We start from the raw sequence: 22,595 nt of genomic DNA, 5'->3' as shown, positions 1-22,595 counted from the left end.
GGGGGTGGAACCTCATAAATGCCTGGAATGTGGAAAGAGATTCAGTCTGAGGGGAAATCTTTATACACATCAAAGGATCCACACAGGAGAAAAACCTCATAAATGCCTTGAGTGTGGAAAGAGCTTCAGTCTGAGGGGAAATCTTTATATACATCAAAGGATCCACACAGGAGAAAAACCTCATAAATGCCTTGAGTGTGGAAAGAGCTTCAGTCTGAGGGGAAATCTTTATACACATCAAAGGATCCACACAGGAGAAAAACCTCATAAATGCCTTGAGTGTGGAAAGAGCTTCAGTCTGAGGGGAAATCTTTATATACATCAAAGGATCCACACAGGAGAAAAACCACATAAATGCCTTGAGTGTGGAAAGAGCTTCAGTCTGAGGGGAAATCTTTATACACATCAAAGGATCCACACAGGAGAAAAACCTCATAAATGCCTTGAGTGTGGAAAGAGCTTCAGTCTGAGGGGAAATCTTTATGTATATCAAAGGATCCACATAGGAGAAAAACCTCATAAATGCCTTGAGTGTGGAAAGAGCTTCAGTCTGAGGGGAAATCTTTATGTACATCAAAGGATCCACACAGGAGAAAAACCTCATAAATGCCTGGAGTGTGGAAAGAGCTTCAGTCATAGCAGTGCCGTTTATACACATCAAGGGATCCATTGTGGGGGGGGACACCATATAAATGCGTGGAATGTGGTTCTTCCAAGATAAACACCAAGTCATCGGCAAATGCTTGCAATTTATATTCTTGATTTTGAATTTTCATTACTTTTATTCCTTTTTCTTCTCTAATATTTCTATTTAGTACTTCTAGTGTTAACACAAACAACAATGGTGACAATGGACATCCTTGTCTCGTTCCTTTTTGTATTTCAATAGATTCTGTCATCTCTCCATTCATCATTATTTTGGCTGTTTGTTTATAATATATAGCTTCTATAGCTTGAACAAATTTCTCTCCAAAGCCCATCTGTTTCAATTGTAATATCATAAATCGCCAGTTCACATTGTCAAAGGCTTTTTGTGCATCTAAAAACATCAAAGCCACTTGCTTTTCTGGGTGTGCATCGTAATATTCCAATGTATCCAAAATTATCCTCAAATTATCTCTAATCTGCCTTTTTGGCAGAAATTCATTTTGGTCGGGGTGTATAAAATTATTTAGATATCTTTTAAGTCTTTCTGCTAATATTATAGCGAAGATTTTATAGTCTGAGTTTAACAAGGATATTGGCCTATAGTTTTTGACTTGTTGTAGATCAGTATCTTTTTTTGGAATAAGTGTAATATATGCTTCTAACCATGAGTTGGGTATTTCCTTCTGTAACATTACTTCATTCATAATTTCTAGTAATGGGAGACTCGGTGATTCCTGCAAAGTCTTATAATATTCCGCCGGTAATCCATCTGGACCTGGTGCTTTCCCACTTTTTTGTTTTTTAATAGCCTCTGTCAACTCCATCATTGTTATATTCCCTTCTAACATCATCTCAACATCTTTTGGGATCTGAGGTAAGTTCGCCTTATGTAAATATTGTTTAATATTTTCCTCTTCTATCTTTTCCTTTTCATATAACTTTTTGTAATAGTCTTGTACAATGTTCTTCTTTTCCTCATTTCCAAATCTAATTTGTCCTTGATCATCTGTTAGCTGAGTTATTTTCCTTGAGCTTCTTTCTTTTTTCAATTTATAAGCTAGCCATCTGCCTGGTTTATTAGCATCTTCAAAATATTTCTGTTTAGCATTCCTGATTTTTTGTGCTAACTCTTCTTTCTCTAATAATCCCATTTTATGTTTAATCGTATCCATTTTCATTTTAATGTCTTTTTTTTTTGTGGGAACTTCTGCAGTTCTTTTTCTAATGTCTTATAATCATCCTCTAAAGTTTTATATGCTTGTCTTTTCTTAATATTTCTTTTCCTTATATAGTCTATAATCAGGCCTCTGGCATAGGCTTTCATGGTGTCCCATCGATTCTGCAGTGATGTATCCTCTTTTCTATTTTCTTTTTTAAAAAAAGCTAATTCTTTCTCCATCTTCTGTAGGAAATCCTTTTCTTTTAAAATTGTAGTGTTTAAAGTCCATCTGGACCTTCTCCTTTGTCCTTTCCAACTCATCATCATTGGATTATGATCTGCCCAGGTATTAGCCTCTATGGCTATTTCTTCTATATTCGAGGTCAAGTCCATTGTCAACCATATCATATCTATTCTAGACCATGATAAATGTCTATTGGAATAAAAAGTATATTGTCTATTTTCTGCATTTCTTTCTCTCCATATATCTTTTAAGTTTATTTCCTCCATCATCTTAAAAAAAGATTTCGGCAAAGTTTTCCTACTTTGTTTTGTTGCCTTTTGTGTACTGTAGTCCATTTTCTCATCTACTATTCCATTGAAGTCTCCCATCATACAGATGTTTTCGTAGCCCAGCTCTATTACTTTCAAATGTAATTTTCTATAAAAGTTTTCTTGATTGCCACTAGGAGCATATATCGCTGTTAACAATATTTTCCTGTTATTGTCTGTTATTTCCACCATCAGAATTCGTCCTTCTCCATCTTCATAATTTTTTTCTGCTAATATTGTATCTTTAATGTACAAAACCACTCCTCTTTTCTTACATTGTGGCAGTGAAGCAAATAGTTTCCCTAGTTTGGGCTGTACCAAAAGTGGTTCATGCTGCTTTTTAATATGCACTTCTTGTAAACAAATTATGTCCATTTTCAATTTCTCCAATTTGTGAAATATCTTTCTTCTTTTAGTTGCTATATTAAGTCCATTTATATTTATTGAGATTAATTTTTTCTCCTCCATGTTTATATTTTTTGTATTGGTTTTGTTGATCTATTAGGTCTCAATTCACGTTGTTCCTTGTATTCTATGGCACCTCCTACTGCGCCTTCTAATGCGCTCTCCTCCTTTCCCATCATCAGGAGATCCTCTTCTTCTAGTTGGAGCAGTGACTCTTCCCTTCTTGGCACATCTTTTTCTCTTATATATTCCACAAGAAATGCTTTAGCTTTGTCAATTGAATCTATTTTGAATCTTTGTGTTTGCCATGTAAACACCAATCCTTCTGCTATCAGCCATCTGTAGTTCACTCCTTTCTGGAGCAGTATTCTTGTCAAAAATTGATACTCTCTTCTCAGCTCTCTTATTCTTCTCGGTATTTGCTTCAGCACCGTAATTTCCTTGCTCTTGTATTGTAACGCCTTCTCTTTTGCTATCTGCAATATTTGTGTTTTGATTGATTTTTTTGGTAAATCTTATGTGGACTTCTCTTGGTAGTTTATTTCTCATTGCATATCTAGTATATACTCGGTATATTTCATCAACACCATCAAACATTTTTTCTTTAGAAATTTCTAGAGCTCCTGCAAGAATTTCTATCATTTTTTTCCGCCAAATTTTCTCCTTTTTCTTCCTCCACATTTTGAAATCTTAAGTAAAATTCTGATTTATCCATCTCCCATTCTAAGCCGCTTCTATCACGTTCAACTTCTTCTAATCTATAATCCATATCTCTGATTTTTTTATCTCTTTGTTCCTCTTTTTCTTCAATTTTTTTCAAGTCTGTCTTCATATTTCTTCATCATCTGTTGTATATTCTCCACTTTTTCATCTATTTTCTCTATTTTAGATTTTATGTCTTGTATTCCTTGCAAAATCATCCGCATTGTCGCATCTTTTTCTTTCTCACGTTCTTTCTCTTTTTCCTGCTGAATCATTGTCTGTATTGATCGTTGTCCTCCCGCTGGTGATGAAGAAGGGGTCGATCCGGCAGAACTAATAACTGCTGTTTTTTTGCTCATTTCTATAAGTAATCCAATTCGACACAGTAGGGTAATATATCTTCAGGTTCTTCTCAACCCTAATCCGTTTTGTAGATGGCAGGAGATTACAAAAGGTTAAAGAGAAAAAGAGAAAACAGAAAAAAGCAAAAAAAGGGAAAAAAGGAAAGTGCAGCAAAGCAAGAAAAAAAAAACCCTAAAAAGAAAACCAACACTCTTCAGGCTCTTGTGTGCCCTAATCCAATCATCTGAGATAGCCAAAAACAAATTCAAGTAAAAATCTCCAATCAACAAGTGAGAAAGAAAAAAGAAAGAAAGAAAAGAAAAGAGACCAAAGGAGAAAATGGGAAAATTTCTTCAGACTCTTGTATGTCTTAATCCAATTGTGTAAAATAGCCAAAAACCCATTCAAATAACAATCTCCAATCAGTAAATTAAAAAAATAAAAAAGAAGAAAGAAAAAAAAACACGAATTTCTTCAGGCTCTTATGTACCTTAATCCAATTAAGTAAACATTTATTGTGAAGGAATAAAGGAATAAAAAAGGGAGAAAAAAATATATGTATATATCTGTTCCAATATTTTAAAATGTTTTTAAAAATATAATTATTAGTGAAGTGGAAGAGTGGAGCTAGAGAAAGAATTTCCATTTTATATAAAAGTCCACAACTGTGTAACATTCAAAATTTCTTTCTTGTGCACACTTAGTCTAACAGCTCTCTTTTCCAGAGCCGCTGTTATTTTCTTCTTTCCAGTTTTAATCGCCTTTCAACAATGCTTTTCTCAGCAAGACACCTGTATAAACAAACTGGTAGGCACTCTTTGATGTCCTTTTTAAATTTTATCTGTAAGTTAGCCAATTGACCTTGAAAAATAACACAGTTGCTACTTTTTTCCCTTTCCCCTCAGTTCAAAAAAACACCAAAAAGAAGATACAACGTTTCAATCCACTAGATGGCAGTCTCTTATTTCTTCCACTTTCACTTCTGCTTTCAATTAGCAATATAGCAAAAAGAATATTAAAAAAAATGAAGGTCTGCCAAAAACAAAAATGACAAATCTAATTCCAAAATTAGTGATCTCAGTCAACATCAAAAATTCAATAAAAAAGTAAGCCTCCTTTCCAGTCCAGTCCAGTCCAGTCCAGTTAGGTTTAAAGTAAAACTTTCCGCAGATATCCACACATAGGAATAGTTTATATTTTAGGAAAATTAACTTAAATTCAGGCTCAATTCCGCCGCTAAATTACTTCTATATTAAATCCTAGTTGCATTTACTCTTCAGGGTGTTTGTAAAATCAAATTAGAAAAAAACTCTCACCAGATCGTAACATTTTCACTCATTCTCTTCCGTTCGGGGCTGTCCCAACTTCAGCAGCTTAATGGCTGCCTCTTCAGCGCTGGAAAAAAGAGCTTCTCCTGGATCAACCAGGGACTTTGCGGTGTCCCTAGGATCAACAGAATGTGCCCTCCTCTATCACTGTCTCAACAGGACAGTGAGATCCAATTTGGATCATCCCGCAGTGGAGATATCAGTGGTAGTTCCGGAGCCCCGAAAACTTCCCGCTGTCTCGTTGCGATGCCAGCCCCGCCCCCCACTTCAATCTGTAAACAAATTGATAGATAAAATAGGAGATTTTGGGAAAGTGGCTGGGTTGAAAATAAACAAAGACAAAACGAAGATGTTGACAAAAAATATGTTAAAAAAACAGAAAGAAGAATTGGCGGAAGTATCAAGGATGCAGGTCATGAATAAGGTTAAATATTTGGGAATACACTTGACAGCAAGATGTGGTACTCTTAAGGAGAATAATTATGATAAGCTTAAACAACAGATAGTGACAGACCTAACAAAATGGGAGAATTTGCAGTTATCATTAATAGGGAGAATTTCAACTATTAAAATGAATATACTGCCCAGACTTCTATACTTGTTTCAGACAATTCCAATTAAGTTGGGGAAAAAATATTTTGAAGATTTAAATAAAATGGTGTTAAAATATATATGGCAGGGCAAAAAGGCAAGGATAAAATTAAAATTGATGCAAGATGTTAGATTAAGAGAAGGTTTTGGTTTGCCGGATTGGGAATTGTATTATCAAGTTTGTAACTTGATGTGGATTAAAGAATGGATAACACTAAGGAATATTAGATCGTTGACCTTAGAAGGACATGACTTATTGTTGGGTTGGCACGCTTTTATGTGGTATAAAAGTACAAAAATACAGGGTTATTTTAGAAGACATATGATACGAGAGTCTTTGTTATTAAACTGGGAGAAGATCAAACAATGTTACTACTTAAAAATTCCAGTCTCGCTATCACCTATTGAAGCAGTCTCACACGCAGTAACGTTTAGGAAGGAACAAATTGTTAGATATGGTGAATTATTACATGAAAGGGGTGAACTTAAATCGAAGCAAGAATTAGAAGAACAAGAGCTTGAAATGGATTGGTTTTCATATATGCAAATACAGTCTAGATATGATGAAGATTCTGAAAAGGAGGGTTTTTATAGCACCTTGACAAACTTAGATAAAATTTTAATAGGTTCTGATGACCATGTGATTAAAAAATTGTATAGCCATTTATTAGAAGTAAAATTGGCAGAAGAACAAGTTAAAGAAACAATGATTGCATGGGGGAAAAATGTGGGTCATGGGATTGAGTTAGAGAAATGGGAAAAATTATGGTCACAGAATTATAAAATGACAATGTCAACAGCATATAAGGAAAACTTGTATAAGATGTTTTACAGGTGGCATCTACCCCCGGCGAGAATAGCCAGAATGTACAAGAACAAATCGGAGAAATGTTGGAAGTGTCATCAGTCCCCGGGCACATATTATCATATGTGGTGGACATGCGCAAAAGCTAAAAGATATTGGACTAAAATCCACAGGTGGTTGGAAAAAATGACAAAGAAACATATTGACTTTAAACCAGATATATTTTTATTGGGGATTTTACCAGAAATATATAACAGAGAAATGAGATATTTAATTGTGAATGTTTTAACGGCAGCTAGAATTGTATTTGCTAGAAACTGGAAAGGTGAGAAGATACCCACGGATGACGACGTTATCAAGAAAATCTTGGAGTGTGCTGAAATGAGTAAATTGACATTTGAAATTAGGGAACAAGAAGATTAACAATATTATTTGATATGGGATTTATTTTATCAATGGTTAGACAAGAAAGAATGGACATGAAATATGAAATGAAATGGATAAGATAATGAAATATACAAAGGGGTTTTTTTTCCCCCCTTACAGAGGATAATTTACTGTTAAATAATTGGTAAAGGAGAATAATAATGTAATAAACTGTTAAATAAGAAAACATGGGATAGAGGATTAAGCACAAAAGATTTGTAACCGATCAATACACTTTCTGTAATTGTAATGGATGACAATTGTTTTATGTTTTAAGTTTTGTTTAAAAATAAAAAAAAAATTCAAAAATAAATAAATAAATGCCTGGAGTGTGGAAAGAGCTTCAGTCATAGCAGCAGCCTTTATACACATCAAAGGATCCATTCAGGGGAGGGGAACCATATAAATGCCTGGAATGTGGAAAGAGTTTTAGATACAAGAGAAGCCTTAATAGGCATCAAAGAATCCATTCGTTAGTGGAACCAGATGAAGTCCTAATGTATGAAGAGACATTCAATCACAGTGGAAACTTTTATAAACATCAAAGGAGCCACACAAGAGAGAAACCACATAAATGCCTGGTAAGAAAGGTAAGAAAATCCAATTAACGCTTTCACTTTTAATAAATTTAATATATTTTTTTCTTTTAATAAATTCCTTTAGTCTTCCAGGGCCATGCCCAGGGTCCCAGGCCTGAGTTTGACTGGGGATTGAGTTGAAATGCGAGTTGGAAACAGTGTGGGCAGTTGAACGGTTTTTCTACCAAATTGGGCTAGTTTTGCAGATTTGTTGCAGGAAAAAGTTTGACCTCTGTGGGTTCCAATTTGGAGGCTATTTTGGATTATTTTTAAAGCACTGTACAGATAGTCCTTGACGTACAACTATTTGCTTAGTGACTTAGTGAAGTTATAGCAACACTGAAAAAAGTGGCCTTGACCAGTTTTCACACTTACGACTGTTCCAGCCTCCATGTGGTCATGTGGTCAAAATCCAGGCGTTTAGTCACTGGCACGTATTTATGACGGCTGCGCTGTCCCAGGGTCACATCATCAGCATTTGTAACCTTCCCAGCTGGTGTCCCACAAACGCATTGGAGGATTCACATAACAACTTCACAACTCACTTCACAACTGTAGGATATGACCTCCCAATTATGGCAAAAAATGGGGTGCAGCAACTGTCAAGAACAGAAATTTTTGTCTCAATTCTGATTGGAGATCTAGTTAGTACCACCTGTACAGTTTGGGGGCAATATATCCAACCGTCATGAACAATAACCGCAAAATACATCCCAGAGACAGTAAGAAGATTAAGTCAGCCAGGCCCTCCCCCCCAGCTGCCTTGCCAGCCCCTCCACAGACCCCCCCCCACACACACACATACACACACACACATGGATTCATCTTCTCCTTTCTCATCCCTCCTCCTTCTCATCCCTCCTCCTACACATCAACACCCAAAGTATGAAGAAGAAACAGAGGGAACCTGACGTCCCAGAACACGAGAGCAAAGATGAGATTTCTGCCATTACTGGTGGGATGAAACTCAGGAGGATTTTAATTTTCCGAAACACCTAATAAAAAGAGGTGGAGGTGGAGTTGCACTTAAACAGCTGCACCTTTGTAGAAATGCAAAAAGTAAAAAATGAAGAAAACCTCCTTGAATGCATTTGGGTTAATATGAAAGGAAAACGGAATGAGGTTGCCAGAGGTGTATACGACGGACTGCCCAATCGGAGGAACTAGATCAGGGGCGTCAAACTGAAGGGTGCTTGGATCTGGCCCGTGGGGAACAGATCGGACTGGCCCACAATGCCTCTGCCAGCGAAAACAGAGCTCGGGAGGGAAGCGTGTAGCCCTACCAGGCCCCGTTTTCAGCTGCAACGGTTGCCTGCACTCCTCCGCCAGCGAAAAGGTGGCCTCCACCCCCCAAGCTCCATTTTCACTGGCAGAGGATTAGAAAAAGAAACTAAAAGCAAAAGAAATGTTTCTCCTTTTGCATTTGAGCATCCAAGAAGGGACAGGAAAGCGGAAAGACAAAGAAGGAAAGGCAAGAAGGTAGGAAAGAAAAAGGAAAGAGGGAAGGAAAAAGAAAAGGGAGAGCAGGAGGAAGGAAGGAAGGTTATGAGGGAGGGAGGGTCTGAGGGAAATCCTGTCTTAGCACTTGGCCACCACAGGTGCCCACAAGAAGAGTGAAGATGAGCTGGCCACGCCTACCCAGGGACCCCCCCCTCAAACACAACACTTTTTTGAAACCTGAATGAAATAAGAGTTTGACACCACTGAGCTAGATGCACCTTTTGCTAAGCATTTAGCTGATGAACAGAAAGCAGAGGAATGGGGGACTTTCCCTATCCTGGCAACTGGGGAACACCCAGTCTCTGCACCTAGTGGGAGGACCAAACAGGTCCCCAATGAGTCTTCTTCATTTAAAACCTTCTTATAACTGCCCATCTTTCAGTCAACTCTGTGCAGCTCCCAAAAGGGTGTTTTCAAAAGTATCCAACACATTAAAACATAAAAGAAAACCATCAAAGAAAAACCTGGGGCCAATCCATGCCACCTTCTCCTTGTCTGACCTCCCAGCGCCTGGGGAAAAGCCAGGGGTTTTAAGGCTAAAAGGGTGGGGGCTTTTTAAGAATATGGCTCATATCTCACAAAGCTTCCTTGGCCTTAGAGAGTCCCTTGTAGGGGTTTCTGCTGGAAGACAAGGGGACCATTCAGGGAATCCAACTGAGAGCTTCAGATGCTTGGGGATGGTCTTAATAGGTCCACATTTGGGAAATCCACATAGATTATATCAAACAACGGCAGGGAGAAGCTCCTTTGCACCCCCAACAATAAAGTTCAAATGAGCCCTAGATTCAGCCACAGCACACTTGCTCCAATGAGGATCTGAGTGGGAGGAGCATTCAAAGGCAATTTATTAGAATATTCTAGCAAAGAGATTTCCCTCAATGAAAAGAGGGAATCCAGGACACAAAGAGCGGCTGATTCAAACTCAGGGTCTCCGAAGGTCCCACAATAGACCCAACTGACTGCCCTTCATGGGCTGATATAAGGCTTCAACCCCTGACCTCCGCCGGCCTCAATACGGGGGGGGGGAGAGACCGGACCCCAAAATTGAAAGAAAGCCCCCCTCCCCTCCTGTCCTACCTCCGCCCCAGACCGTAACAAGCCACGGCACTGCGCAGATGCCATCTGCCTTGTCACAGGAAGAAAGACGCTGATTGGTCGCGCTCAGGATGTTGGCGATTGGCAAATGGACTCTGTGGGGCGGATCCTGCAAAGGAAAAGGCGGAACTAGTGGAGAAAAAGGGCGTGAAGCCTCCATTTCCAGAAACAAAACGGGCAAAGAGGGAAGCCGCCTGAATCGGCGACAGAAGAGGCCGTTTGATGCAGGTTTGCCGCAGGGGATGCTGGGAATCGTAGTCTGGGAGAGTCTCTTTCCGGTCCGCATGAGGGAGTGGGCTTGGGCCTGGGCCTCCCGTGCGGGGAAGGGAATGCTGGGTGTTGAAGTCCGGGAGGGTCTCTCCAGAGAAATGAGGCTTGGGATCCCGAGGCCTAGTCTTGAGGGTGGGGAGGGAGACGGGAGGCTTGGAGAGAGTCCGTGTCTGCCTGGAGAATGCCCGAAAGGCCCGTGGGAGGTTTGGCACAGCGGATGCTGGGAATCGTAGTCCGGGAGGGTCTCTTTCAGGTGCGCACGGGGGGGGGGCTTGGACCTGGGCCTCCCCTGCGGGGAAGGGGACACAGCCGTGACCCTCTTCTCTTTTTCCCCTGCAGGAGGACGGAGGATGGCGGCGGATGCAGGAAAGAGGTGCCGCACGAGAGGAGGAGGAGGAGAGCGGGCCCCGCGGAGCAGACCAGCCCGGTCCCTGTGAGGCTTCCCCAGGAGATGGTGGGGAAAGTCTGGGGGGCTCCAGGGCCACAGGAGGGAGGAGCCCAGGGGGAGCCCGGGAAAGGCGGCTGCCTGGAGGGCGATGCAGGGAGGAGGAAATGGGCGGAGACCCCAAGATGGGCCTGGAGGGCGGAGTCTCCTTCGGAAGACCCCGAAAGCCCCAAAGGATCCAGGAGGAAGCAAAGGAACATCAGTGCCCGGAATGTGGGAAATCCTTCAGAACAAATGGACGTTTTGAAAACCATCTAAAAAACCACTCAGTTGGCAACCCATATCAGTGCCTTGAGTGTGGAAAGAGCTTCAGTCATAGGAGCAACCTTTATAGACATCAAAGGATCCACACAGGAGAAAAACCTCATAAATGCCTGGAATGTGGAAAGAGCTTCAGTCAGAGGGGACATCTTTATAAACATCAAAGGAGCCACTCAGGAGAAAAACCTCATAAATGCCTGGCAAGAAAGGTAATAACATCCAATTAAAAGTTTCGCTTTTAATAAATTTAATATATTTTTTTCTTTTAATAAATTCCTTTAGTCTTCCAGGGCCATGCCCAGGGTCCCAGGCCTGAGTTTGACTGCTGTCGGTCATCCTTATGGCAACTAGCAGAGCAGGCTGTCCTGGGAGGGGCGGGAGGCCTTGTATGAGTCTGGATGTCCATCTGTCAGTGGTTCGGGAAAGTTGGATTCTCAACTGGGCAGCTGTGGACGAGATCCCTGCCTGATCCCTGTCCAAGGGCTGCAGTTGAGGGCTGCTCCGATTGTTAGACTTTGAAGTTAAAGAATGGAATTCTGAGGCCTGCCCTCAAAAGAATATAGATATATATATATACCCATACATATGTACATACACATTAATCACAGCCCATTTAGATTACATAACAAGAGACTTGGGAGTTCACAAGGTGGATACTTCTTCATATGGAAGAAAACTGACTGAATCTAATGTGCTGCTTCGGATACCGCAGAGCCTCTTCCCAGCAGTGGTGGAGAGGATGTGTTGTGTCCCAGACAATCCTGCAGAACCTGGTCAGGCATTGTTTCTAGCTGATTAGAAACCAGTTGAGTTTCTGGGACGGAAAGTTCTTCAGTGGGATGAGACATTTTATTGTGAATTTGAGAATTCCCATATTTATATCTTCTGAGTTTGCAAAACTTTATTGAACTTTATTGAGGAGAACATCAGGGTAAAGATCAAGAATGGCATTTTCTTTTCCTTGAAAAGCCAAACCGTGTCTAGGAGGAAAGTTTGGGGATTGAGTAGAAATGCGAGTGGGAAACAGTGTGGGCAGTTGAACGGTTTTTCTACCAAATTGGGCTAGTTTTGCAGATTTGTTGCAGGAAAAAGTTTGACCTCTGTGGGTTCCAATTTGGGGGCTATTTTGGATTATTTTTAAAGCACTGTACAGATAGTCCTTGACCTACAACTATTTGCTTAGTGACTTAGTGGAGTTATAGCTGCACTGAAAAAAGTGGCCTTGACCAGTTTTCACACCTACGACTGTTCCAGCATCCATGTGGTCAAAATCCAGGCGCTTAACCACTGGCATGTATTTATGACGGCTTCGCTGTCCCAGGGTCACGCCATTAGATGGGTCCGCCCCAGGCGCCTGATGGATCCTGATAGGTTCCAGACGGAGCTTGGGCCTATTCCTGATGATCTGGCACACGACTCAGCTGAGGACCTAGTAGCTGCCTGGGATCGGGCGGCTGGTGGGGCCTTGGATCAAGTCGTGCCTTTGCGGCCTCTGACCCGGTGTCGATCCCTCGCGGCTCCTTGTTCACCGAGGAGCTGAGGGAGATGAAACGCCGGAAAAGACGCCTAGAGAGCAGTTGGAGGGCCAGTCACGCTGAATCTGACCGAACACTGGTAAGGTCGCATATTAAGACCTACCTAGTGGCGATAAAGACGGCAAAGTTTAATTACTTTTCCGCCTCTATTGCGTCATCAGGGAATCGTCCGGCTGCCCTGTTCAGGGTAACCCGCTCCCTGCTCCACCTGGGAGCGCGGGAGGTTCCCTTGGAAGGCAGGGCGGAGGATTTCGGACAATACCTGCATGACAAAATCGCTCAGATCCGGGGGGACTTGGATAGATCAGGGTAGGGTGACGAGGAATAGTCTTGAGAATGTTATCTGGGAGGAGTTTGATGCTGTGACTCCCGATGATGTGGACAGGATTTTGGGGAGACTTAGTGCGGCCACATGTTTACTGGACCCGTGTCCCTCCTGGTTGGTACTGGCCTCCCGGGAGGTTACACGAGGCTGGCTCCAGGGTGTTATCAACGCTTCGTTGAGTGAGGGTTACTTCCCCGCGGCCTTGAAAGAGGCGGTGGTGAGGCCTCTCCTCAAGAAGCCGTCCCTGGATCCGGCAATATTGGCCAACTACCGTCCTGTCTCCAACCTTCGCTTTCTGGCGAAGGTTGTTGAGAGTGTGGTCACGCGACAGTTCCCGCAATTCCTGGAGGAAACATCCTATCTGGATCCGTTCCAGTCTGGTTTCAGGCCTGGGCACAGCACGGAAACGGCATTGGTCGCGTTGGTTGATGATCTCTGGAGGGCTCGGGACAGGGGTTGCTCCTCTGTTCTGGTCCTGTTAGACCTCTCAGCGGCTTTTGATACCATCGACCATGGTATCATGCTGCATTGGTTGGAAGAGTTGGGGATGGGGGGCACTGTGTTACGGTGGTTCTCCTCCTTTCTCTCCGACCGGTCACAGTTCGTGTTGGCAGGGGGGCAGAGGTCGACCTCGAGGCCTCTTATATGTGGAGTGCCTCAGGGGTCGGTCCTCTCGCCCCTCCTGTTCAACATTTATGTGAAGCCGCTGGGCGAGATCATCCGTGGCTTTGGGGTGAGATACCATCAGTACGCTGATGATACTCAGCTGTACATCTCCACCCCAGGCCACCCCAATGATGCCCTTGAAGTGATGTCCCAGTGCCTGGAGGCTGTACGGATCTGGATGGGGAGGAACAGGCTCAGGCTCAACCCTTCCAAGACTGAGTGGCTGTGGCTCCCGGCATCCCGATATGGTCAGTTGACTCCATCACTGACTATTGGGGGCGAGTCTTTGGCCCCCACAGAGAGGGCTCGCAATCTGGGAGTCCTCCTGGATACGCAGCTGTCCTTGGAGGAACATCTGACGGCTGTAACCAGGGGGACCTTTTATCAGGTTCGCCTGATCCGCCAGTTGCGGCCCTTTCTTGATCGGGATTCCTTGTGCACAGTCACTCATGCCCTCGTAACCTCTCGCCTTGATTACTGCAATGCTCTCTACATGGGGCTCCCCTTGAAGAGCACCTGGAGGCTCCAACTGGTCCAGAACGCAGCAGCGCGGGTAGTGACGGGAGCAGCGTGGCGCTCCCATGTAACACCGCTCCTGTGTGAACTGCACTGGCTCCCGGTGGTCTTCCGGGTGCGCTTCAAGGTGTTGGTTATCACCTTTAAAGCGCTCCATGGCATAGGGCCTAGCTATCTTTGATACCACCTACTGCCACCGACAACCTCCCACCGACCCATGCGCTCCCACAGAGAGGGCCTCCTCGGGGTGCCATCAGCCAAACAATGCAGGCTGGTGACCCCCAGGGGCAGGGCCTTCACTGTGGGGGCACCCACCCTCTGGAATCAGTTGCCCCCTGAGATAAGGAGAATCCATGACCTCAGTGCCTTCCGCCGTGCCCTTAAAACTTTCTTTTTTCAACAAGCCGGGCTGGCTTAATTTCTTTTTAAGGGTTTTTTAATTGTCTTGTTTTGTTTATCGTTTTAATTAATGGGGCCAAATCTATATATATATTTTAAATGTGTTTTAATATTTGTATTTGATGTTTTTATTTGGCTGTTCACCGCCCTGAGTCCTCAGGGAGAAGGGCGGTATACAAATTCAAAAATAAAATAAAATAAAAAATAAAATAAAATAAATCAGTATTGATATCTTTCACATCTGGTGTCTCACAAAGTCATTGGAGGATTCGCATAACAACTTCACAATTCACTTCACAACTGTAGGATATGACCTGCCAATTATGGCAAAAAATGGGGTGCAGTAACTGTCAAGAACAGAAATTTTTGTCTCAATTCTGATTATAGATCTAGTTAGTACTACCTGGACAGTTTGGGGGCAATATATCCAACCGTCATGAACGATAACCGCAAAATACATCCCAGAGACAGTAAGAGGATTAAGTCAGCCAGGCCCTCCCCCCAGCTGCCTTGCCAGACCCTCCACAGATCCCCCCCCCACACACACACATACACACACACACATGGATTCATCTTCTCCTTTCTCATCCCTCCTCCTTTCTGAAGGGCCCCTTTGGAAAACTGCAGCAGAGGGGGAAATCCCCTCCAATACTGACCCCTGCATATTTGGATTTTTCAACTTTTTTTCAGCCCTTGGAAACCTGATGCTCCAGTTGACACACACATATATTTTCCTCCTCCACCCCCTCCCCCTTTGGAGGGGGCTCCTGCTGCTGCTGCTGCCCAGGCCAGTGTGCCCTGCGATGTAGCCCTCCACCCACGGACTGGCACCTTTTAAATGACTAACTTAAAATGACATATTAGCCCTTTTAACATGGCAGTCTATGCCTCTTTTTTAAGGTTAAGAATGCTTGTTTTTTTCCCTTCTTGACGAAGGCTCTTTATTTGATATGAGAGAACTTGCTTTTTCAGCAACTACACAACAGAGTATTCCGAGTGTCTCTAAATACATCTGCAACTTTCAGGAAAGACACAGACCCAGCTGGGAAAGACTGACACAAAAATTGGTCCGTGTGGAATTTTATCCAGAATCAATGTTTTCTGTTTGCGCTTCACAAGCACTCAATGTATTTTATGGTTTCATCATTTCTTTACTGACTTCTATGAGGAAATTCACTAGCAGGAACCATTGGCAGGAGGTTCTCATCCTTAGCTCCTCTTTAACTGGAGATGGTCTCCTTTTCTGCATAAATTCCTAGTTCTTCTACCTAGGAACAAGAATTGTCCTGGATGAAATGGAGGCTACATAGATGCTTCTTAAAAACACATTTGCGAGTTGTAGGATCTTATTTACTAGAATCCTGGATTTATTTTTACAAATCAGGGGGATATTTTCCTTTGTTTCCAACAAAATAGAAGAATATTGGTAGCTCAGGGTTGAAATGAGGGGTCTTTTTAGCTCCCTGAGGCCCCCACACCCTTCCAGCAACTATGATGTTAGCTAGGAAGTAATGAAACGTGCAACGCGCCCCCCTCCTCTCTTCCCCCAACAACAACCCTGTGAGGTGAGCTGCACCAAAAGAGGGACTTGAACTCAGGGTCCCTTGCTTTCTACCCTGGTGCCTTAATCCATGGACCAAACTGGGTCCCCTTTATAGTCTGCTATAAGCCCCAGAAGAACCCCTGACCTCCGCCTGCCTCAATACAGAGCTGGGGGGGGAGGGAGGGGAGACTGAATTCCAAATTTCAAGGGAAGCGGCTTGAATCGGCGAAAGAGGAGCCCGGATGATACAGTTTGGTGCAGGGAATGTTGGGACTCGCAGTCTTTGGGGGTCTCTTTCGGGTCCGCAAGAGGTGGGGTCTTGGGCCTGGGCCTCTCCTGTGGGGAAGGGGACGCAGCCGTGACCTTCTTCTCTTTCTCCCCTGCAGGAGGACGGAGGATGGCGGCGGATGCAGGAAAGAGGCGCCGCACGAGAGGAGGAGGAGGAGAGCGGGCCCCGCAGAGCAGCCCTGACCGGTCCCGGCGCGGCTTCCCGGGGAGACGGTGGGGAAAGACCAGGGGGCTCCGGGGCTGCAGGAGGGAGGAGCCCAGGGGGAGCCCGGGAAAGGTGGTTGCCTGGAGGGCGATGCGGGGAGGAGGAAACGGGCAGAGACCCCGAAACAGGCCTGGAGGGCGGAGGTTCCTTTGGAAGACCCAGGAGGCCGCAAAGGATCCAGGAGGAAGCAAAGGAACATCAGTGCCCGGAATGTGGAAAATCCTTCAAAAGAAACAGAGCTCTTCAAAGGCATCTAAGAATCCACACAGGAGAAAAACCTCATAAGTGTCTGGAGTGTGGAAAGAGCTTCGGTAGGAGAGAACGTCTGCACAGACATCAAAGGATCCATTCAGGAGAGAAACCGTATCAGTGCCTGGAGTGTGGAAAGAGCTTCAGTCAGAGAGGAAATCTTTCCGTGCATCAAAGAATCCATTTGAGAGAGAAACGATATCAGTGCCTGGAGTGTGGTGAGAGTTTCAGTCAGAGAAGAAAACTTTCCCAGCATCAAACAATCCATTTAGGAGAAAAAGCACATAAATGCCTGGAGTGTGGAAAGAGCTTCAGTACGAGAGGAAGTCTGCACATACATCAAACAATCCACTCAGGAGAGAAACCGTATCAGTGCCTGGAGTGTGGAAAGAGCTTCAGTCAGAGAGGAAATCTTTCCGTGCATCAAAGAATCCACTGGGGAGAGAAACCGTATCAGTGCCTGGAGTGTGGAGAGAGTTTCAGTCAGAGAAGAAAACTTTCCCAGCATCAAAGAATCCACACAGGAAAAAAACCTCATAAATGCCTGGAGTGTGGAAAGAGCTTCAGTCACAGCAGCAGCCTTTATATACATCAAAGGATCCACACAGGAGAGAAACCTCATAAATGCCTGGAGTGTGGAAAGAGCTTCAGTCAGAGGGGAGATCTTTATACACATCAAAGGATCCACACAGGAGAGAAACCTCATAAATGCCTGGAGTGTGGAAAGAGCTTCAGTCAGAGGGGAACTCTTTATAGACATCAAAGGATCCACTCAGGAGAAAAACCTCATAAATGCCTGGAGTGTGGAAAGAGCTTCAGTCAGAGGGGAGATCTTTATACACATCAAAGGATCCACACAGGAGAGAAACCACATAAATGCCTGGAGTGTGGAAAGAGCTTCACTCTGAGGGGAAATCTTTATACACATCAAAGGGTCCACACAGGAGAGAAACCTCATAAATCCCTGGAGTGTGGAAAGAGCTTCAGTCAGAGGGGAGATCTTTATACACATCAAAGAATCCACACAGGAGAAAAACCTCATAAATGCCTGGAGTGTGGAAAGAGCTTCACTCTGAGGGGAAATCTTTATACACATCAAAGGATCCACACAGGAGAGAAACCTCATAAATGCCTGGAGTGTGGAAAGAGCTTCAGTCAGAGGGGAGATCTTTATACACATCAAAGGATCCACACAGGAGAGAAACCACATAAGTGTCTGGAGTGTGGAAAGAGCTTCAGTCAGAGGGGACATCTTTATGCACATCAAAGGATCCACACAGGAGAGAAACCACATAAGTGTCTGGAGTGTGGAAAGAGCTTCAGTCAGAGGGGACATCTTTATGCACATCAAAGGATCCACACAGGAGAGAAACCACATAAGTGTCTGGAGTGTGGAAAGAGCTTCAGTTGGAGGAACATCCTTTATGCACATCAAAGGATCCACACAGGAGAAAAACCACATAAATGTCTTGATTGTGGAAAGAGCTTCAGTAGGAGAGGAAATCTGCACATACATCAAAGGATCCACACAAGAGAGAAACCTCATAAATGCCTGGAATGTGGAAAGAGCTATACTAAGCATAGTAGCCTCAATCGACACCAAAGAATTCACATGGGAGAAAAATGATAAACACACCTGAGTGTGAGAAGACCTTCAGTCACGGTGTATCTCAGGAATTGAATTGAATTGTATATTTAATTTGGCCAAATGTGAATAGACACACTAGGAATTCACCTAGTGCATATTCATGATCATTATAATAATTCCAATAAGAGAAATTATTTATCTTTACTCCAAATGAGTAAAGAAGACAATAAGGGTAAATAATAACTGCCAAATAAGGGACTTTCTCAGGCTGAATAATAAAGGACTGTTTCAATTGTACATGCTAGATTTTTCAACTGGTCTAAATTGTACCTTTTCACAAGAGACATGCCATTTCCCATGTGAATGTTCTTTTAATGCAAGACCCATTTCAGTGGTTATGCTTAATATTATGGGATGTTACTGTGCATGTCTCTGATGTAACTGTAACTTGAGCAGGGTGATTTCTTCCATGCAATCAGCTCTTGTTTTTTATTTTTTTTCTACTGTATGGAGTATAAAATGAAACCCGATTCTGTGTCCTGGATTCCCTCTTTTCATTAAGGGAAATCTCTTTGCGACAATATTCTAATAAATTGTCTTTAAATTTACAGTCCCAGACTGTATCTCAGGAATTGAACTGAATTGAATTTTTAATTTCGCCAACTGCGAATAGATACACAAGGAATTTTTCTCCAGTTCACAAGCTCTCAGTGTATGTACAAAGGATCAGAATAATGATATAATTATAACAATTCGAATAAGAGGAATTATTTATCTTTTCTTCAATTAAGTAAAGAAGAGTTAATAATAACTGCCAAATAAGGGACTTTCTCAGGCTGAATAATAAAGGACTTTTTCTATTGTCCCTGCCATGATGGATCTGAAATGACAGGTGCTCTTTAATCGTATATTTATAAGCTGCTTAGAAGGTTTCACTTCCATTTTTACTGCTTGCCATTTCCCCTCACATTTAGAGGGTACAGATGCATTTCTTTCCAAAGAATCATACAGTTTGTAGTCTGCATACAGTATATTTGAAGAAAAATGGGGAAAAGGAATATTCCTGCCCTTGCTTTATGAGTTATCTCATGGTTACTGTGAAACTCTGTGGATGTATCAATGCAGTGCATGTTATTTCAGCTTGCGGTGCTTGGATTCATTGAATGAGTTTACCAAAAATGTAAATATTGCAGAATATACAGCTTCATGCTACACAACTAAGCTCCATTTCAACCTGAATAAACTAAATTATTAATGTATCTTAAATGGAAAATTATCTTTATGATTCTTGATGAACATATCTTTTCTTTTATGTACACTGAGAGCATATGCACCAAGACAAATTCCTTGTGAGTCCGTTCACACTTGGCCAATAAAAAATTCTATTCGAATTTATTCTAATAGAATAGAATAGAATAGAAATCCCAAGGGGATTTTTACACCAAAAGCACTTTATTAAAATAAATTTGATAAAAAATAACAAAAAAATCCCATTTAAATCAAAATTATTTTTTTTATTTATTTTTTTTAATCAATTTTTATCCACCCTTATTTCTTCCATGCAATCAACTCTTATTTTGTACTTTTTCTATTGTATGGAGTATAAAATGAAACCCGATTCTGTGTCCTGGATTCCCTCTTTTCATTAAGGGAAATCTCTTTGCTACAATATTCTAATAAATTGCCTTTAAATAGTCATCCCACTCAGTGCCTAATTGAAGCAAGTGTGCCATGGCTGAATCTAGGGCTAATTTGGCCTCCATTGTTGGGGGTGTGAACTGTCCATACCATGTAAGACCCTCCCCAGACATCAGAAACTCTTGTCAGTTGGATTCTCTCAACGGTCCCCTTGTCTTCCAGCAGAAACTGCTAAAGGGACTCTCTAAGGCCAAGGAAGCTTTGTGAGATACGAGCCAGATTCTCAAAGGGCCTCCAAAGGGCGACCAAACCAATCACTAAAGCTGCCCAGTTCTCATATTTTTGCACAAAAGGCAGACGGTTGTAGACTGCCTCTGTCAAGGGAAGCTCCACTTTTTTTTTTTGAGAAAAAAATTATTTTATTTTTAAAGAAACAATTCATCATTAATCAATCAGTGTAACATCTTGGTACAACATTTATTTAAAATTTAAACAAAGTTTATCTTTGAACATTTTTGCCAATCTTTCCGGTGACATGTTTTATAGATGGCACATGTCATCGGATATAGATTGGCAAAAATGTTCAAAGATAAATCAGCTAAATGTTGGAAATGCCACCAGACATCGGGATCGTACTGTCACATGTGGTGGACATGTCCAGAAGCGAGAAATTATTGGGCACAATAATCATAATAATCACAAAAACTGATACAGCAACACATTGATCTTAAACCGGAGCTGTTCCTGTTGGGTATCTTACCGGAGAAATTTAGTAGAGAAAATACATATTTGATTATACATGTAATAAAGGCAGCAAGAATGGTATTTGCACAAAATTGGGAAGCAGAAAAAATTCCTACAAAGGGAGAGCTAATTAAGAAAATATTAGAATGTGCAGAAATGAGTAGATTAATATTAGCAATTAGTGGGAAGGAAGAATCGGAGTGTTACAGCATATGGGGGAAAATTTATCAATGGATAGAGACTGAATATAGGCAATAGGCAATGTAAAAATAAGAAATATGGGGAAAATTTGTTGCAATACATTAAATTCAAATGTAAGAAGAAAGATAATTATGTACTAAGAAAATGATGATACATGTTGAATATGATGACACGGAAGCTCCACTCATTAATGTAGCTCTGGATAAACTTCTCATCACACCCTTTGTGTTGCCATGTTGTTTTGTGCTTTTTTCCATCATCCCAGCTGAGCTCCCCCCATTATTTCTGCTTAGGTGAGACACCTTTTTCTGAATCCCAAAGTAATACAGCAATCCAGGACAAAATCCTGTCTCCCTTGAACTACTTCTGCAAAAACAAAATATTGCATAGCTTTGAAGGGAAAAAATAATGATATAATAAATAATACTAGAATAGGGTATACTGGTATACCAGATTCTGTAACCATTGAGGTTCCTGTAATACATATATGCCTTTGCATTTGTATATCACATATATTATGCCTTTATGTATCTCCTGTAACAAACACATTCTGTTATTAGGCCTCTGTAATGTCTCTGGTATTTGTCAAACATTTGTTCCTGCCATTTGATCTGAACCCATATCCATCTTCTTCCTGATTTTCTTTTTTTTTCTTGAAAAAGTTTTAAAACAAACACAATTTCCCCAGTTTAGTCTCTGCAACTGTACAGTCCGTAGTTATACCCAATAAGAACAACTGTGGAGTAAATTTCAGTCTCTTTTTAAGAATATTCTGCATTCTTCCTGTTTTTCTTGTGCCATCTAAGAGCATGGTAGGCATCTCAGCTGGAACTGCAGACATCATCATCCGAGGGATAATTTACACTTCAGCCCTAACTTACACCTTTGATCTGTTCCCTGCAGCCCAGGGGGCCAAATGAGCAATTGGGAGAACAAAGGAAGAGATAAGGCTAATTGGGAGGCTTCTATTCCCTTGCAGGGCAACAAGGAATACACAAAGCTAAACTAGGAGGCCAGAATTGGGTACTAAGCTGATGTCTCTGAGGGTGTAAAAGGACGCCATACTTTCCCCAAGGGGTGCCTATCTCCTCGCATGCATTGTATCTTATGTCCCGGATATAGTCCCACCCAGTATTTTGTTTTTGGCCATAAATAAAATCTGCTTTTTTTTGCAAGCCTCGTCTTGAGTCTCTGTCTTTTGCATTCTGGTGACTCAAGTATATTTTGGGACCTTACAGCTTAATGATGCTGAACCCACAAAGCACATGAGCCTTTTTTGGCCAAGTTCCAAATGTTGAGGGATCCAGCAGTTAAAGGGACCCAGAAAGAAACCAACTTGGATCCTATCAAAATTGCATGATTTCCTGCTCCCTTTTTCCCACAATAATGATTTGGAATGAGAGGAAATTGACCAGCAGGATCCATTGGCTGGAGGTTCTCATCCTTAGCTTGATTTTAACTGGAGTTGCTCTGCTTTTGTGCATGAATTCCTAGTTCTTCTACCTAGGAGCAAGAATTATCCTGGATCACACAGAGGCCATGTAGTTGCTTCTTAAAAACAAATTTGTCAGTTATTGAATCCATATAGAGA

General features: G+C 42.1%; 3 protein-coding genes across 5 annotated transcripts in view; 2 read left to right on the top strand and 1 right to left on the bottom strand.

Moving 5' to 3' along the window:
- Positions 1–7,296, top strand: part of LOC132711949 (uncharacterized) — a 35,097-nt gene extending 27,801 nt beyond the window's left edge. Inside the window, 1 exon segment of the mRNA XM_087879869.1 lies at positions 2–7,296. Within this exon segment, the coding sequence (XP_087735995.1) occupies positions 2–721 (720 nt within the window). The 3' untranslated portion in view covers positions 722–7,296.
- LOC148111737 (uncharacterized) overlaps positions 1–10,203 on the bottom strand; it is a 78,479-nt gene extending 68,276 nt beyond the window's left edge. The window contains exons 1-2 of the mRNA XM_087879825.1: positions 10,114–10,203; positions 7,912–8,135 (exon numbers count right to left, since the gene is read on the bottom strand). The gene's annotated coding sequence lies outside the window, so the exon portion shown is untranslated. The remainder of the gene's footprint in view (positions 1–7,911; positions 8,136–10,113) is intronic.
- A 75-nt stretch (positions 10,204–10,278) lies between these two features.
- On the top strand, positions 10,279–22,179 carry LOC117658469 (uncharacterized). Of its 3 annotated transcripts, none has more exons than XM_087879761.1 (3): positions 10,279–10,359; positions 10,741–11,316; positions 16,478–22,179. In XM_087879761.1, the coding sequence occupies exons 1-3, from the start codon at positions 10,354–10,356 to the stop codon at positions 18,458–18,460; spliced, it is 2,565 nt and encodes an 854-aa protein (XP_087735887.1). In that variant the 5' UTR covers positions 10,279–10,353; the 3' UTR covers positions 18,461–22,179. The 3 variants fall into 3 exon arrangements, with proteins under 3 accessions (XP_087735887.1, XP_087735886.1, XP_087735888.1); XM_087879760.1 differs by lacking the exon at positions 10,279–10,359 and adding an exon at positions 10,374–10,654; XM_087879762.1 differs by lacking the exons at positions 10,279–10,359; positions 10,741–11,316 and adding an exon at positions 10,387–10,654.
- Positions 22,180–22,595: the final 416 nt, after the last annotated feature.

The sequence above is a fragment of the Pantherophis guttatus genome, chromosome 16 (genome assembly GCF_059756535.1).
Source record: "Pantherophis guttatus breed Tessera chromosome 16, ASM5975653v1, whole genome shotgun sequence".
Taxonomy (NCBI): domain Eukaryota; kingdom Metazoa; phylum Chordata; class Lepidosauria; order Squamata; family Colubridae; genus Pantherophis; species Pantherophis guttatus.
Note: the sequence above shows the minus strand (reverse complement) of the source record. Positions and strands in the feature narration are given on the sequence as shown.

Coding starts and splice junctions, on each gene's coding strand:
- LOC117658469 (XM_087879760.1), top strand. CDS start 10,583: ATGCCCGAAAGGCCCGTGGGAGGTTTGGCACAGCGGATGCTGGGAATC. Junction 10,655..10,740: donor TCCGGGAGGGTCTCTTTCAG/GTGCGCACGGGG, acceptor TTTCCCCTGCAG/GAGGACGGAGGATGGCGGCG. Junction 11,317..16,477: donor ATAAATGCCTGGCAAGAAAG/GTAATAACATCC, acceptor TCTCCCCTGCAG/GAGGACGGAGGATGGCGGCG.